The 19,374-nt window shown below is 32.7% G+C and overlaps 1 protein-coding gene across 4 annotated transcripts in view; it reads right to left on the bottom strand.

Annotated features, from left to right (window-relative positions):
- LOC149564737 (MADS-box transcription factor 14-like) overlaps window positions 1-19,374 on the bottom strand; it is a 162,819-nt gene that overhangs the window by 42,240 nt on the left and 101,205 nt on the right. For all 4 annotated transcript variants that reach the window (XR_016361910.1, XR_016361909.1, XM_089818305.1 and 1 more), the window contains exons 3-5: window positions 7,895-7,956; window positions 7,684-7,783; window positions 7,490-7,531 (exon numbers count right to left, since the gene is read on the bottom strand). Coding sequence is in view for 2 of the 4 variants with exons in the window: in XM_089818305.1 (XP_089674431.1) it covers window positions 7,490-7,531; window positions 7,684-7,783; window positions 7,895-7,956 (204 nt within the window). In the remaining 2 variants the exon portion in view is untranslated. The remainder of the gene's footprint in view (window positions 1-7,489; window positions 7,532-7,683; window positions 7,784-7,894; window positions 7,957-19,374) is intronic.

Genomic DNA, 19,374 nt, shown 5'->3' with positions numbered 1-19,374 from the left:
GCTTAGTCCATATTGATCACTTCCAAGTAGTTTGAACTCGGTCTGCACTGCTGACTCAGTGAATACTGCGAACTCGGCATATAAACTGAATTACTTGATTCACTACATAGCTCGATCAATGTTATTACTACGAGCACAATATAAACTGAATCACTTGGTTAACACTGAGTGACTCAATCAACAATGCATTCATATCACTAAAATTGTGAACTTGGTAACCATTGCACAACTCGGCTTGCACTAAGAGACTCAGTAAACCTTATGAAGCTTGGTTTACAATGATAATCATCAACCTGGTACAAACTTCTTGGCACAAACTAAATATTGTTCCTTGAACTCAATAGCAACTGTAGAACTCGGTAAAGCCTAAAATACTTGGTTAACACTGTTAACTGTACAATATGCTCGATAGATACTATCTATCTGAATAAGTGTGTGTTACTAATAACAAACTTGACTACAATATCAACAAATACATCTTCTAATTCTAGTGTTAGTACCTTGGTTCAAACTGTCACTACACTATAATAAATAGCTTATTTAACTCAATCTAAGTACAACATACCTACATGTGACGTTGCTAATCCCCTTTCCTTAGATATCCTTCGTATTGTTATCCCACGACATGTTGAGGTATAGGTGGTCTTGAGACTTTTAATAGTATGGAAGGTCTCATAAAACATGTTAAAACTTTCCAGACTATATGTGGTGATTTTGCTCATGACTATAAGTTTAAAGCTAAGTCATTTCCACATACTTTTAGGGATAGATCTTTGTAAAGGCATTGCTCTCTATGTTCTTATTCTATTGATTCCTTTCAAAATCTTGATAATGTTTTCATTCAACGATTTCATATAGTATTGGTCCGAAGATTTCTTTAACTGATTTAATGGATTGTAAGAAAAATGTTAAAGAGGAAGTTACTAATATTGTTGATAGATTTAAATTTTTGTATGCATAGATTTCTCAACTATGCGTAATCAAGATATTCAACATATATTTATTTCTAATTTATAGAAAGCCATTTGAAATAAGATTCTCCTTATTGAGTATACCTCATTTTCACATTTATGTGCAGTGCTTCACCATTATAAGTTACAAGTGAGTCTACTGGAGAGCTCTACTCAAATGGCTCTTGTTGCTATTGATAAGAGTGATGCTAGTGGAAAGTCAAACAAGTTCTCTAAACTCAAATTTATATTAGCAATCTTTAGTCCATGCTTTAGTATCTCATTTTCTTTCTTCAATCTTGAAACTTCATTACTATCCTTGATCTGATCTTTAGGCTCTTTCTTGGACTTAAGATAATCTATCTTATCAATCAACTTCTCTATGTAATCTTTTGCATCTTCATACTTGTCTTTCAAAGAATCTCTTTCTTTAGTAAGAATAGAAATATGCTTAGGAGCTTCTTGTAGGTTCTTCTATAACTGTTCCATATCCATAGGGATCTTACTCAAGTTGTTAAGCCTTCTCTGAGTAACTATGCTCTAACACCAATTGTCACAGATAGAAAATGCTTAGAGGGGGGGTGGGTCATTCGGTATTTCACAAACTTTTGCCGAAAATTGAATATCTTTAACAATTTTATAACTTGCATATGAAAGTAAACTAAATATGTTGAACAGTAAACACAACCATAAAGTAATACAACTCATAACATCATATTTTGTTAACTAGGGAAAGCCTAGCCAACAAAAAACCCCAGTGGGGATGGTACCCACAAAATGATCCACTAATGAAAACTATCTTATGAAAGATATTGACCCTGTTAGGAGTCTATTACATTCATATAGTGTCTTGGTTCTTGTTAAAATCTTGAACCCTGTTAGGAGTTTTTATTACAAATATATAAAGTATGCAAGATGAATCCACTACCCATACATGCAATATACAATGAAATTCAGTATACAAAGAGTAGATACAAAAACCTCTAAATAACATGTTGATATCTTCAATATCTCATATTTGCCTTTGTTTTTCTTCACAAAACTTTATCACAATTCGCACTGCTCTAATCATACATCAGAATTCTCGTCACAACATAACATTATTCATAATTTAGAGTTCTCACAACTTCATATTCAAAATCTTTTTCTTTATACCATATTTTATTAACTGTTGGCCTTCATCACTTTATATGCTTTCCAAAACACAAAATTAATTTTTGCTAACTTAGGGTTAACATCTAGAATGTCATCTCTAATTAGTTAAGTAATTATTTTGATAAACAAAATAATTTCTTAAGATAAAGTATCCAATTACATATCCTTTATCGTGTTCTATCGACTAAATATTGTCACTCTAAAACCAAAATATATTTATATGTACTGAGCGTATTGGCATGCGCTTATGCACACGTCATCCTTACATACTTTACTTCCTCCAGGTAAGTGCACGTGTCAAAAATGCCTCTCTGAACTATGCTGACCAAAAAGGTTCTTGTGCTAATAGATAAATCAGAACTACATCTCCAAAATCTGCTGACTTAAACTTCACTATATGTTCCCATAAACAACAACATCGGATTTGCAAAAGTTCATCCTCAATTGGGACTATCAGGTCAAGCTAATGGGGAAAGAACATACCTCTTGTTTTCTAGGGAGTTTATAAAGAGAGAAACAACAGGACCTTTAGGGAGACGAAGAAGAAAAAGGAGTAAGTAAGCAATACAATTGTCAAGACTATTGAAGGAGAATCAGGAAATTAGTAAATGGAAGTTATCGCAAAGCCCTCTATCGATATTTGAGCAAAGGATTGCTATACAATGGAATCTGTAGGAGCCAGTCAATAAATTCGATAAAACTAAAAAACATAAGAGAAGGAATACTAAATTGAAACCTCTGGAATTTCCTAAGGTGATGCTTAATTTTGACTGAGCTGCCAAGAATGTGGGAGTGGTTGGGGAAGGTATTATCAAGGACTTTGTTAGTAGACAGCTCATGGCTTATCCGGGTAGCCTTGCTAAAACCTCTAAAAATGTCGCTAAAGCTATGGGTCTTTTCCGGGGACTAAAGTTGGTTGTCATGTTGGGATGAAAACAAATCAGCATTGAAGGTGACTCTATTCTGGTTGTGGAGGTGATTAAAGTAAATGATGACCTAGGTTGGTCAATATTAAGAATTATAGGTGACATTTGGCACCTTCTAGCAAAACTGGAAAGTTATGACCTACAGCACCCGTACCGAGAAGGAAATGTTCAGGCAGATGCAATGGAAACCCTGAGGTTACAAGTCACGGATTAGGGTGCTAGAGGCAAATGGATGCCATCTCAGTCGATATTCTAACTCTTATTGAGAAGGAACACAATTTTATACAAAGTGATTGATGTATATAAGTTTGAAATAAAATGTTTTAATTAGTTCTTGTGAGTGCTGAATTTATTAGGATCGTACATGAGTTCAAATTTGATTTCAAATAATAATAGTGGTAAAGTTTATTAGTTTTATACTCTACTTGGAGATCGGAATTGGTATGATAGTGTAATCATGATACATACTGGTTGTACACCGGCAAAGATCTTTTGGAGATTTTCTATGATAGTGTAATCATGATACACGTGTTCATCTATTGTTGAAGGGATGAGCTTTTTAAATGCATCCCACATAATAATTATTGTTGCTTGGCCACTAAATTACTTGCAAAGAAATTGAGTCTATTTTATTTCTAATGCATTTAAGAGTGAGTCGAGGTATTTTCGAACTAGGCAATCCAGAGGTTTTAGAGAACTCATAGAAGAACTCAGAAATGGAAGGGATATATTAGGTCTTCCAGAATTGAGGATTATGTAAGGAAACCATATATGTCGATGAGTCTGAATGAAGGTGACCTTGTTCCATGTATGGAAGCTATGGCAGGCTACGATGATAATATTTTGGCTCAATTTGTGAATTCTTGGGTTGAAAGGAAGGTCACTATTTATGGCATTTCCTTTGATATGAATGAGGAATCATCGCCATAGATATTGGTCTCTCAAGGGATAGGAAAAAATGGAAGAAGGTAAAAAAATGTTAAGGATGAGACCAACATGGATAGATTGTTCAAGAAGATTGAGCATCCACTAGGGTTCAATGGGGTTTCAATAGAGAAAGTCTCGCGTCCACGTGCAATGAGGTATGCTTCATTCTGATGAAGTATTTGACTATAGAGGCTAGGTTTGGGGTCTATTATTTTTTCCATTTCCCTTTGTTGAATCACTTCAAGCACCATGATGAAATTTCAATTCTTTTTTTCCTTTTGAATGATCTTAAAGCCTCTTCAACACATATTAGGGATAGGAAAAATAGGGGTAAAAGTTATACCATCCGTCACTAGGGTTTAATGTTGTGGCTTTATAATTTCCATCTTGCCCTAGTGCCACTCCATTCTTTCATTAGTAATCAAGACCCACTATTTCTGCCTAATAATGGTGGTGGTTGTGCTTGGCTCCCACCCCTAAGCCTTCCCCTTTATTCACACCCTTGGGAAACCCCTAAAAGAATGGAACCCATAAAAAGCCAAAAGTTAAAAAAGGAGGAAACCGAACTGGCTAATTAAGAGGAACAAAATGACGAGGTAGAAGAAGGTCTCGGTGACTTGCTAAAAGTAGGGTCAAAATAAATAAAAAAGCTTGTAAGGACTGGGATATTAATGAGGAAACAGAAGCAGAAGCCAGCAAGAGAGAAGAGAAAAATGTGAAGAGGAAAGTGGGAAAGGGGGAAGATTTGGAGGAGACAGGCACTGAGAAGACTAGCTCAGTGTCATAGGAAATTAAAACCAAGAAAAGGAAGAAGAAGAAGGTGAGCCAAGATACAATCCATGTGTCAACTAGCTTCACAATGAATTCAGTGAATTCTACTTCCAGTCTGGTCCTTTCTCTGGGAAAGCATACAGAAGATTTTGTTGATCTCAAATTGGTTTTGACAAGTGAGTGTCAACACACTTAAGTCATTTACTCAATTCATGCCGAACTAGTAATACATGTCGAGCACAACATGTAAACATTAGACTATGCTGAGTTGCAATGAGTGTCGAGTCACTCAAGTTCTGAGTAGATAGACTATGCCAAGTGATTCAAGAGTCGAGTAAATAGTGGATGCTGAAAAATGCAGGTGTCGAGCCACAATATACAGAACAGTGCATGCCAAGCATCAGTGACTTCATATGCTGAATGACACAATTTTGACATATTTGTTTGTAATGGCACAAACAACTATGTAAACCGTTTGTGAGCCGACTTAAGGATAGATTACGATCTTTTGGAGATAAGGAATTACATGTAGCCAATCAGAAAATGGGAAGGTTTAAGCAGAAAAATGGATGAATCTTAGTCGTAGATTCATACCTAACCCTAAGCCACCAGAGTCTTCATAAGGAGGATGAAGCCCTAAACTCTTTACAGTGTATGATCGGTAAATGATCGAATTGGAAGACCGAACAAGACAATTTGCAAAGCATTCAAGGTGACTTAGAAGTAAGAGTGAATTGCAAAATTAGTTAGTGAAGAACAGAGGATAGAGAAGGATACGGCATTGATATATCAAATCGTGAAGGATCAATTAGAGATTGTGTAGAGGTGCTCTGTTATCAAGCAAGCAAGTGCCAACCATACGATCTATGCTAAGACATTTTAATAAGTGATTTTAGTTAAATCTCTTAACAGAGTAGTCCTAACAGGCTGTATGAAATCCTTTGACAAGGTGCTTAATTGTAATTTGAAGTCCTCTAACCAAGCACACTTCTAACAAGGTTTTGAAATCCTCTAACAAGGTGGGACTTAACAATCTTTGTAAGCCTTTAACAAGGTAGATCATGATTCATGGTCAAATCATTGTAACCTTAATTGGATACACTTTATCGCTACAGTAGTGAAGATTTGTGGGTGTCATCCCCACCCTCGTTTTACCTTCTCACTTGGAGGATTTCTGGGTAATCATATCTGGTGTTATGTGTGTGATTGATTACATGTTTACATGATTTAGATGCATATGCTTTACATGTTATTTCAGTATATTAATGCATGTGATGTATGAATGTGAAAGTTTTATGGGTCCAAGTTTAAACTATTGACCCCCCCTCGCCCCCCCAGAAGTTTACTCTTTTCCCATTTGTAATTCCAATAGATTCACCAGTGACAATGACTTCCCTTATGCATGCGGATAAAAATAATAAGAAGATGGTTTCTACTAAACCCATGTTGTTGCAAGTTAAGACTACATAGTCTGGAAAAGGAAATTATGTTGGTTACCAAGAGCTGTCTAGTGATGTTAAGGAAATCAAGCAGGAGATTGTAACCTTCAAGGAATAATTTGAGGCTTTGGATGAGAGTTTCACGACTCTCTCCAAGTTCTCCCTTAAGGTCACTCATGCTATTGGAGTCATGCTTCAGCTCCTCCAGCAGAAGAATGAGGAGACTAACCTTGGTGTGGAGGATTGTGCTAAGCTTTATGGCTTCTTGTTGGATGCCTAAGCTAAAGTCGAGTTGGTCAAGAAAGAAAAAGAGAAGGCCAATTTCTAGGCCTTGTGTGTGTTTAGTTTTTTCCGATTAGACTCTGCTACTAGTTATGTCCAGCCTTTACTTTGTTATTAGGCAGTTAGACCTTATGGAGTGTTTAGTTTTATGGCTGATACTCAACAGGTGTTATGCTTCTACTTGTTCACCTAGATTAGTTTTCTAGTTTGGAAAAACTTAAGATATGTTTTTAGTCATTTTTTGATAAATGCTATCCACTCATAATTTTGTGTTTATCTCTAGTGGATATGAGAATATGTATGTTTGCATTACTAGTTAGGACACTGTTTTTTGATGTTTTGGGCAAGGTAGGATGCTGGTAGTATTTTTTTGTTAATGTATTGTCAATGGTTTAACCATGGTTATGTATTGAGCACCAACCCCTTGTTTTGGGTGCTATTAATATCAAAAACAAATAAATTGAATTCTAGTTGATGTATTAGAACTCATTTTAATTAACTCGTCGATGCAAACAATTCAAAAAGTATCACAACAATACTTAGCCTAGAACAAGTACTAATAATCATTTTGTTGTATTATATACCAATTATTAGGTGTGATGTAAAATGACATAAAATTTTAATATTTGTAAGAGAACATCTTCTCAAATGATATCAACAATTAAGTGGTTTTGTATTCTAGTGTACTTATAATTCAGACTTATGTTAGAAAAACATGGTTTTCCCATTTTTTTTCTGTGGTGCAACACTTGAACACTTGAACAGTGTAACGATGTAAATATAATTCTGAGTTAGAAAAGTTAATACTTGAGCCTATTTTTTATATATATATATATATATATATATATATATATATATATATATATATTTTAAGTTTTGATCATATATATTTATACTGTAAAATAGAACATATTTTGGATAATATATTTTAGATAAAATAAATAAGACATTTCTTTATATATGTGATAAAAACTTAAAATTTATATTAAAATAAAACAGCACACTATAATATATTATCCAAATGAAAGTTATACTTTACCTTCCATTTTAAAGATCGAATATACTCTATTGACAATTTTTCCTGCAATGTTCAAATAACATGCTATGATTAGCAGTAATCATGCTATAACATCATTTCATTTTTTCAGAACAAATTATTCAAAGATGTGTGATCATTCAAGTTTACGCATCTTATAAAATATTAAACTAAATTTAAAATGTTTTTAATATTGCCTTTCTTGACCATATCCTTCTAGCACCGAAGCTGATCTGCTTCTCGAGGCATTGTAGCTCTCTAAAATTTAGGAATTCTAAATCTTCACCAATCATATGTCTGTACCATTCGAATAATATTTCATATTAGTTAACCAATAAAAATATTATAGTTTAAAATCTAAAACATGAACGTAACATCTTCAATAGAAAGTGAATTAAAAATTCTTACCTATCACTTTTTCCTAAATGTGTAATTCGTTTTTGCATGTTCTCCAATTCCAAACGTAACGTCTATAATATGATATGTAATTCAATGATCAATAATATGATATGAATTCAACAAAATAGATAAGATATGTATGTGTGAGATCTAAATTCTACAAAACAGATAAGATATATATGTGTCTGAGATGTGAAGTGTCTATTAAAAAAGAAAATTGATATGTACAATTATTAATCATTATTATTTTTTTGAATCATTTGATTTTAGTATCTATCATATCGAATGTTCATTCTTAAATTACTTTGTTTCTAAGAGATGGATGCTTTGAGGAATCCTCCTCATCACAATGCTACTTTTATTAGAATATTTTCTAGATGTCAAGACATCCTGAAGGACTCCCACGACTCACCTACACAAAAGCATCTCTTATAACACTTAGTATGTACCACGCAGTGGCCTGTATTTGAGGTAAGTTACAATAGTTTAATTAGGTAAAATAGAAAAGATTATAATAACTATTATATAGTAAATAAAATTAATAAATAAATATGAAAATTTTAGAAATATTAAGTTAATCAAAAAATAGTTACTCGTATTTTATTCAAATTCTTATTTTTAGTTATTTTTTATTTTTCTAAATAAAAAGATAGAGAACACTTAATATAATATATTATTTTGTTAGTGTAAATAATTAAATTTTATTACACTTTACTTAAGTTTACTTAGGATGATGCATTTTTATATTAGTTGTCATGTAGACACTTAAGAATATGCATAGACATATGAGTTGTCTTGTTGACAACACAAGAGTTAGCAACTTATTTAAAAACATGGTGTCTACAACATCTCTTTATGAAATACGCCTATGTAAACTTATCCTCTCATCATCGCACAGACTCTTGTGCTCAATGGAGGATAATCCACTCTTGGTGGACATGTGCTTAGTGGTGATGTTTATCTCTTTGTTGACTCCTAGTCATTCTAGTTGCCTTTATATACAAGACACTTCTATGATGTATTCATCCAAATATCTCATATCCAATCATCATTTGATCATATATTGTCTCTCTTGTGCTATCTCTTGAGCTTATAGATCTTGGCATTTTATTCTTACCTTGGGCAAATTCTTACATGGTATCAGAGCTATACCAAATTCTTACATATTTGATGTAAAAATTTAGAATACTCTGTGTGTGTGTGTGTGTGTGTGTGTGTGTGTGTGTGTGTGAGGTCATATTTTTAAGAAATAATTTTATATCAAAATGTAATTGAAAGAAATTGTAGATATTAATTTTGGATATTTAATTTTAACAATTCATCCTTACATCACATTCGTATATTTTGGATTTGACTGATAATACCAAAAAGTTTTGTTTGAGCTAGGCAAGCATAAAAATAATAGACCACATTTCTTTCAACTATTTGAAAGCATTGTAATAAACTACATGATTTTTTTTTAACTCTAGTTTGATATAGGTAAGGACATAATTAATATGGACTGAAAGTAACTTATTAAACCACATGAAAGTAATTTATCAAAGCACTTGAAAGCAGTATATTAATGCAAAATATCCAATGCTCCAACAAGATGCACAAAATTCATGAGATTTGAAGTTTCAATATAAGCATTAGATTGACTAGGGCATAGCACTTTCCATCACAATAAGTACTCGGCCATCATACTAATTCGACTATTGATTTGATGTAAATGCGAGTCAAATTGATGAAGGTGGAATATTTAGATTAATGAGAGAATACGTTGAATTAATGAGAAAACATTAAGTTGTAATTAACATGAATCTTCAAATATAAACTCACGATCAACTCTCACACTGTTCCACAAATGACAAAATGACAACTTTTTTAAATGTCTTCAGACACTTCTCTTATTATTATCTTAGATTAAGTAAAAGATACTATTAATAATTCAACGTAGTTCATAGTCATCAAATTGCAAGCTGTACCTGGAGAAAGCATCTTGTTCTAGAAGAGAAGACTAAACTTTATTCAAACAAGTCTTCCGATCACAGTGAATATTTTATTTGACTATACCAACTTACCATATTCAACTATACTTTATATTTAATAGAATAAGCAAGTCTCCCAACGACCACATAACTATGTTTCTGAAAAGCCGTAGAAGCAGTTATTTTCTTAAATACCAACTTATTGTATTCAACTATACTTCATATTTAGTAGAATAAGCAGGACTCCCAAGGATGACATAACTATGTTGTTGAAAAGTCATAGAATGAGATTGACTCAACAAATGAAATATGGAAATAAAAGCCAACTTGTTATGCATGTGCCTGATTTCGCTCCGTGAAATGAAATAAATATTACATAATTATTGTATTAGTTGTATGGAATAAACTGTAATAGTATATTGCCTACGACATTTACAATAATAAATTCTAATTTAAAATAAAAAAGAGGTGATAAAATTGTGAAAATTGCATTCATAATGAAGGTTTGTAAGACTTTAGACTGTACAAGGGGTGTTTCCCCTTGACGCTCTGCCATTGGATCCTCTACTCTTTTACCTTTGCAAAGGAATCTAACCCTTGATCGGATTGCAGGCACCTCTTTTTAACCTCGCACCTCTATCCACCATTGTTATATTTAATGCAACGATTGTCATGTTTATTAATTTCAATATGATTACAATTGTCAATGTTTAATCTTAACTATTATCATCATCACAATTTTAATGTTTACAAATTTAAGCTTTATATGATACAACAAATTTTAATTTTCAATTCTTATACTTAGTCCTATACATTATTTTAGTTACTATTTAAAGTACTATATATATTTAAGTCACTTGTTTGTCACCTTTCTCTTGTTCCCGACCTTTAATTTTTCACCTCTGAAAATGGGGTTTTTAGTACTTTAATCCTTTAAACTAATACCCTAATTTCCCTATAAAAAATTATATTGTTTACAATTATGAACTAGAAAAAGGCAAGGATTCCATAAGGGGAACTTAAGTTCTATTTTTGAGGAAGACGATGGTTTGGGGCTAGAAATTGCTTAACTAGCTTACGAATGTTCTATGTTTCTTGTCAAAATATTTTAGTTTACAAAGAATTGTTATAAAAATTTATAAAAAGGAATTTGATTTTTTTAATTTTTTTAATGCACAAAATATAGAAGACAACAATTATTATTTTCATGAGACCACCACCTCCCTTAAAATTTGGAGTTTAATTTTTAATTCGTTGTATGGAAACCAATAATCCAAGCTCTGCTTTACTATGCATCAAATCTCTTTCGCTTTGTAACAAGTTAAGGAATGAATTACAGACTTTATGCAAAATTCATTCGCATGAGGTTGCCTTGAAACATCATTAATGCTCCAACAATCAAATTGTGCATATTATGTTAAGAATTTCAAAACTGGTCATTGATCTGGGCAAAATCCGACGGCTATAATTCAAATTTAATAGTGTCACTTTTTACTTAGTGGGATACGTATCAAGTTCTCATATTATTGGTTTGGTTAAAATCCTAATATTTTCATTTTGTGAGAACACGACATCCCTTCATCCTTTTACATTTGACAATCAGGAAGTATCCTTATTTTATTAACATTCATTTGAAGAAATGGGTTCAATGAATGTCTCATTCGCTCACATTTTCACTTTGGTTAAAAGCCTTACATCTTCCTTTTGCATGAAAGCAAGCACCGTAGATCCTTTGGTACTGGATGGTTAAGATCTTTGCCTGTTGTTGTATTAAAAAATTGGCCCACAAGGACATGTGCCAAGTCCTCGCATTCTCACATTTGGTAAACTTCAAACATCTTTATTTTGTGAGGTTGCAAGAACCACTGATCTTTGCTTGATCTGATGACTAGGAGAAGTTATTAACCTATGTCATACACAGTGCTCAGAGTCAATCACAACATACCATCTAGTACCTTACACTGAAATCATGCCTTTTGCAACTCATAACACAAGCTGGTTCCATACATTCCATATGTCGAGTTCTCACATTCTTTCTTTAGTTAAAAACCTTGCACTTTGACTTTGCGATGATACAACCACTATTGATCTTCATCTGAATCTATGACAGAGGAAAGTGTTTGTTCTTAGGCTATTGAACACAATACAAGCACACAGGGATACGTATCAGCCTCTAATATTATCCAATTTTTTAAATGGCCTGTATCTTCATTGTGCGATACACGAGGATCATTGATCTTCCTTCTGATCTATAATTAAGAAAATCATATACACTTTGTCTTTTTGGGACCCACATGGACAAATGGAAAGCCCTCACATTCTTGCTTTGGTTAAATTGTGAACACCTTCATTCTGGTAGAATGCGATACTCAACGATCTTCACAAGATCAAAGGGTTGTTGTTAAACTGTTGACTTCTATATTCCTCAGGTCCCCAAGGACAAGTGTCATTGTCTCGCTTTCTTTCCTTGTTTAAAAGCCTTGCACTTTATTTTAGGAGAATGTGACATTTGTGGATTTTTCAGGGAGATCAATAGTTACAAAAAGAACTCCTCACAAGGATTAAGAACACACAATTTACAGAACATGGGCTAACCACAACAAAACCATGGTTTGAGCAGAGACGTGACTTAGGGAAATAACCTTATTTCGTGGAAAAATTAAAAATTTAATAAAGAAAAAACCCTAATAAATAAATGTTAAAGTAGTACTAAGGATTTTTTGAGGTATTTCACGCTTATACTAGGGTTTAATTCAAACTTCCTACCCTGATTCAAAAGATATAACCATTAGAAACATTTGAGGATAATGAAAAATAATAAATAATAGGGCACAAAAGTTAGGGCTAACAAGGTCAAATGCAGTTAAGGATGTATTCTACATTGTATCCTAATGACGTGGATAAGTGCACATACAGAGAGTCGAAGACATGCAAAAGATATTCTTGATTTACAAGAGACAGTAAGATGACATAGCACCTGATAAGTAGCTTCTAATGATTGATTTGTATCTCTTAACTAGGATAGAATCGTGATGAGCGTAGTTAGACATTGACAGTAGATAGCTGAATCATGATGTCAGTGAGTGTGCAAGATTTGAGGTCACATGTCCAGAAAGTTGTAAAGAATATGAGTCGACAATGTTGTGTAATTATAAAATAATTTTATTATCTTAATGTGTTCCTATTATAACTAATTGTGAAAGCCTCGAGCCTGACTCAAGGAATTATTTTGAGGACATGATATAAAGGAAGGTTATGTTCCTTTTGATAAAGTGTGCAATTGATGACAGAAAGAGTAAAGTGTAAACTGTGCAAGTGATATGAGATGTTGTTAAATGCGTGTAAGAAATTCAAGGGATTATTTGGATGCAAAGTTGGTGATCTGGTATTAATATTAGAAGATGTTTGGTCCGGCCAAGAGGATAGAGAAGGAGCTGAAATTATTTCATTTCTATTATTGAACAAGGAATAATACAGAGACCAATTGGACAATGAGTTTGGTGTCTTGCCCCTAAAGTTGTTTGGATAGTGGGTTCATTAGCCTTCTACAACTCTTAACAGGGTTGGAATCTCCTAACAGGGATTCAAAATCTCCTAACAAGGACTGACATGTATTGAATGTATTTCACTGGCTCTTAACAAAGTACATCCTCTTACAATAAACTCTTATACTAGTGCATCATTTTGTGGGAACCATCCTCACCGAGGTTTTCCCTCTAATCAAAGGTTTCCCTAGTTAACATATCTGGTGTTATTGTGTATGTGTATCTTCTTATGATTGCTGATTATATTGTTCACATGGTTAAGATTTAATAAAGTTGATAAGTGTTTTAATAGTTGGATAACTTATTCACCCCTTCACCCCCTCCATCTCAGTTATCTTGGTGGGCTTTACTATTTAACAATTGGTATGAGAGCATCAAGTCCTTGAAGAAAAAGCTTAACAACTTTGGGAGATCAATGGCGGGTCACTTCAAAAAAGAAAGTTCTAAATTTTGAGTAACGTGATAGTTGGTAAGAAAAGATGAAGGCGCAGTTTCTACAAATAGGTCTAGAACATTGGCTAATAACAAAGAATGGAAAGAAGATTGTGAAAGAAAGAAAGCTTGAGGATTGTAGTGAAGCTGAAAGAGATTTGTTTATGTGCAATATACGTGCTAAAGAAGCATTATTGTCTCCTCTTCTCGAGAATGAATATAGTTGGGTTAAGTCCTTAGAAACATCCCATGTAATTTGGAAAGCTTTAGAAACTGCATTTGAAGGTTATGCACATCCTAAAAGAATCAAGGGATGAAATTCAATATGTTGTTTCAAGATGCCAGAATGGTGGAAGATGAATATATAAGAGGCTATGTTGGTAGAATATTAGAAATTGTTGCAGGTATGGTCTTTCAATGGATGCAAAATACAAGATGACATTACCGTGAAGATCTTGAAGACTTTACACCACCATTCAAGAAAACGTTGTAGTTGATTGAATTAGTGATACCCTGTAGTGGGAAGTTTACCAGAGAGACACTACTTGAAAAATTGGAAGCAGCAAAAGTAAGCTTAAAGCAATCTGGAGATTTGCCTAGAGTGGAGATAGCCTTTAGTGCATTAAGTGTTAACCCTTCCTTATCTAGAACTACAAGCACTACTGGAGACTATGCTAGTAACAACAGATCCATATCTAAGGAGGATAGAAGAATTCAAGAAGGAATTGCCCTTCTTGTAAGAACAGAACCAAATGGGAAGAGAATTTTTAAATAATTGACTTACAATGAATTTGGTCATTATACTTCTAAATGTCCTAAAAGAGATAAAATGTATAAGAAGATTTTCAAGCCTAGAAGACCTAGAGATTGTTTCTATGCAAATGAAGATGATGAGTCTGAAGAAAGAGTTCAGAGGGAAAGTGATGATGAATTAGGATTTGTGGCTATAAAAGAAGAAAATCCTAAAAAAGAAATTAGAGAAGAAAAAGTCCTAGTTTCACAAGTTGGAAAAAAATCTGATTGGATTATAGAAAGTGGGTGTTCACATCATATGTCTGGAGACATCAATAATTTTTTTAAGCTTAGAAACCATGATGGACAAAGTGTCAGAGTTGGTAACAATACAACTTGTCATATCAAGGGAATAGGATCTATTACTCTTGATGGAAAGACTAACATTAATGATGTCTATTTTGTTGATTGATTAAAACATAACTTATTGAGTGTTGGACAATTGGTTGATAAAGGTTATGAGTTGTAATTCACAAAAAAAAGATGCATTATCAAGGATAAGGATGGTAAGTTGCTTGGAACTGGTACAAGATCTAGCAGTAATATTTTTCAATTAAACCTTACAAAGGTGACTTGTTTGTTTGCAAAAGTGGATAACAGTGAGTTATGGCATACAAGATTTTGTCATATAAACTTTGATAATATTGTGAAGGCTAGTAGTATATTTGTTGTCAGAGATCTACCTAAAATTTTGAAACCTACTAATGTTATTTCCAAAGAATGTGCTATGCTAAGTAGGAGAAAGTTTATTTCCCCAGCAAGTTCACTACCATAGCAAAATTCAAGATCATTCATACAAATTTTAGCAGTCCTACCAAAACAAAAGGATTCTATGATGAAAGGTACTTTATGATTTTTGTTGATGATTTCACTAGAATTATGTGGGTAGCATTTCTTAAAGAAAAGTCTAAGGCATTTGAAAAGTTTAAGGTGTTCAAGAATAGAGTTAAGAATGAATCTAGTGTAAAGATAAAATGTTTTAAATCAAATAGAGGTGGACAATTTACTTCAAGAGAGTTTAACATCTTTTGTGAAGAAAATGGTATTAAGAGACAACTATTAGCACTTAAGACCCCCTAGAAAAATGGGATTATTGAAATAAGAAATAGGTCTATAACAGAAGCAGCAAGAGCAATGATATTTGAGAATGATGTATCCAAGACAAATTGGACAGAAGCATTCAACACAGCAGTATACACCATGAACAGAGTGCAGATCAAAAAAGGTACAAACAAGCCTCCCTATGAATTATGGCTTGGACATGCACCTTTAGTAAAATATATTAGAAATTTCGGAAGTGTCATATAAAGAGAGATGATGATATTAGTATACATTTGATGCAAGAAGCGATGGAGGTATGTTCCTTTATTATCATTGAAAAGCAAAGCTTATTGATGTTTTAATTAGATAAGTAAGACAATTGTTGAGTGTGTAAATGTGAAAGTGCATGAAAAGTTTGCAATCAGAGAGAATGTTGGATTATCCTTTCTAATGAAGAAGATAATCCTGAACATGTTAGAGAAAATATTGATTTTGCAATCAGAGAGAATGTTGGATTATCTTTTCTAATGAAGAAGATAATCCTGAACATGTTAGAGAAAATATTGATTTTTTCTTTGAGACTAACAATAATTTATAGAGCGATGTTGAAATTATTGAACATAGAGAAGAACCAAGTTCTGAACCTGGAGAAGTAAGAATTGAAACAACATCTACACCGAATAGGAATTTGACAAAGAACCATCCTAATAATTAGATTATTGGAAGCAAAGACAAAGGAGTTATGAAAAGAAATGGAATACATGAAGAATTATATTTGATTTCTCAAGTTGAACCAAACAGTGGAGATAAGGCATACATGGATGTTCATTGGATTCAAGCAATGACGGAAGATCTAGATCAGATTTTGAAGAATGAGACATTAGAATTGGATCCTAGACCTAAAGACAAGAATGTTGTAGGAGTTAAATAGGTATTTAAAAATAAGATGAACGAACAAGGTGAGGTTGTGAGGAATAAAGCAAGATTGGTATAAAAAGGATATTCATAGCAACAAGGCATAGACTATGACGAAATATTTTTCCCTGTTGCCAAATTTGAAGTAGTAATTTGTGCAAGAAGTTGGGTCTCACTTTTGGGCAAAAAGTGGAAGTGTTTTTCCTATTTTTGAAATTTCTTGTCAATTGATTTCAAAATTTGATGCATTTAGAGATTGAATATAAAAAACTTCAAAAATAAATATTGTAGTTTTTGGAATCTACTTTTTGAATATGTAATTTATTTGTGTACCCATATGATAGATTATGTTTTTGGTATAGATTTTTAAAAATCACTTGTTCAAAATGCTTGTTTTAGAACCATACCACACTCATGTATGAACACCATAATTTGACACAAATAAATGAATTTTTGTAAATCATTTTAAAAGAAGTTACCTAACACACCAAAGATTGATGATAATATTTTTCTTTGATTTTTTATTTAATAATTTTTTTATTATTAATTTTTAATTGGCTATGATGGTAAATTTTTAAACCTCTCATGTAAGAACACCATAATTTAATCAAAATTTCACTTTTTTCAAAAATTCTTTTTTTTTAACTTCAAAAGAATTGAATGTAGATTGATGATGCATGAATTAATTTAAGGAAAATCATAAAATAAAAAAGTTATCAAAGTTTTAGTGAACATTGCTATTTTACATTTATATACCACCTTTGATTAAAAAATAATACAGAAATAGTAAATAAAATCATAACACTATAAATTTTATATTTCTAAAATCAAGACAATGAGAGCTCTAATGGGTTTTTGTTTCCTGAAAAAATTTGATCGGGAAGACCCTCTAATAATTATGGCACAGCATGAATTTGTCAGTTCAATGTCGTAGCCAAATCTTGCGAGATTAAGGCATAGGTTTGGTCTCACCAAGCCTTTCCCGATCCAAAATGCGAGGTAGGAAAAAAAATTCTTGCCACATGTTGTAAGAAACAGGGACCCGTTATTTGAAATTCAAAAAATGGGTATACATTTTGAAAAATTAAAAGCGCCATTCAAAATCCCCTCAAAAACTTTTAAAATTTATTTTTTAGAAACAGGTACCCATTTTTTAAAAAATTCAAAATTTTTACTTTTCCAAAAAGGGGTACCCTTTTTTGTTTTTTTGTTTTTTTTAATAATTATTTTTGTATTATCTTGATTGACCTCTGTAGATTGAAATTCATATTAGTTAAAAATTAGCTTGCAAGGTCATTTCCTATTATGTTTCTCCCATTTGGTCGAGTAAGGAGTATCTAACAGCACATCTGTTTGTTAATCTCTACCATGAAGCATAATCATCCTTATATTTCTCCACCATAGAAGAAGGTATCCTATACCTAAATTTCATCTATGATTAAAAACTCTTCATCATTTCGTCTATGTCATTATCTCTAACATTCTCAGGCTTGCATCTATAGCATTGAGTCAGTAACTTCATTGCACACTCACCGCTATCCAATTAATCAGTCCAGGAAACTTCCTTGTTATATAAAAGAATAAGTGAGTCAATAGAGACTCAAATCTAAACATTGCGCTCTTTGTTCTCTTGATCTTTGCAATGTTGTCAAACAGTTGCAATCTAATAATGTCGCACAAATTCACTTTTCTTCCTTCAACAAACATCACATATGTTGCATGAAGAAATCTAGCTGGTACAGAGTTAACCCTTGATCCATGGTTCAACTTGTACTCTAATATCTTAGTTAACAACTTAACTCCTTTATTTTGAATAAGTTCAACCTTCATATTTCTTCTGTCAAACTTTGTCTTTAGATTCGTCTCAACCATTTTCCTTACATTCTTCTCATTAACAAGATTACAACCTTCATTGCTTAATCCTGTGACCTTGTGAATTAGTTCATTATCAATGACCACTGGCACATCAACTAACCAGAACATATCATCATGTACCCTACTCAATATGATTCGGGTCCATTCATGATTGTTGAATTCCGTATGAAATATATATTTCAGTAAATTCAATTCCTCTAGGTGTCCATACTCATATTTTAGGGATAAATCTCTATTACACATATCACCTAAATCTATGTGAGTTTCATTATCACCAATGCTTTCAATCTTATAGTGTATATAACTTCAGATATCTTCTACATGAAACACATTTTCTAGAACTTGCAAAAATGCACCTAACAGATCATCTAATAAAGAAACAAATGGGTGTTTCTTGAACTCATACCTCGGTCTATGACTAACATAATATACTCTCTGACTAGCCATTTGTTTGTAATCTATAAATACTAGAATAAACTGGATTTAAAACTTCATAAAATACCTCAAATTTGTGATTTTGGGCTTCCGCAACTTTCAACTTCTCAAACTTTACTTCGCACTTCAATTCACCATCAAATCACTCTTCAATTCACTCAAGACACTTTGCATGAACAAATGGTACACTCATTAAATACGCATTTTAAACAAATCATTGTGCATTAAATGCATATCTACCACAAATTCAGAATACTGTCTTCATTTACCAGTCACCTTGTTTTCACAATTTTCGCTTACTACGATCATATCAAGACTTGTGCACATGACCATACATTCCATTCTATGTCTTCTTCCTTCTGTTAACTAGGCAACCTCTTACTCGCTCTCTAACATCAGTTCTGACAAACTAATGCTCTATCTCTGCTAGAACTGCTCAATTCAAGTAGAATGGACCACAAACAATCTGTGACTTCAACTTTCC

The sequence above is a fragment of the Cupressus sempervirens genome, chromosome 3, assembly GCF_028749045.1.
Source record: "Cupressus sempervirens isolate cs-2001-9-10 chromosome 3, ASM2874904v1, whole genome shotgun sequence".
NCBI lineage: Eukaryota > Viridiplantae > Streptophyta > Pinopsida > Cupressales > Cupressaceae > Cupressus > Cupressus sempervirens.
Note: the sequence above shows the minus strand (reverse complement) of the source record. Positions and strands in the feature narration are given on the sequence as shown.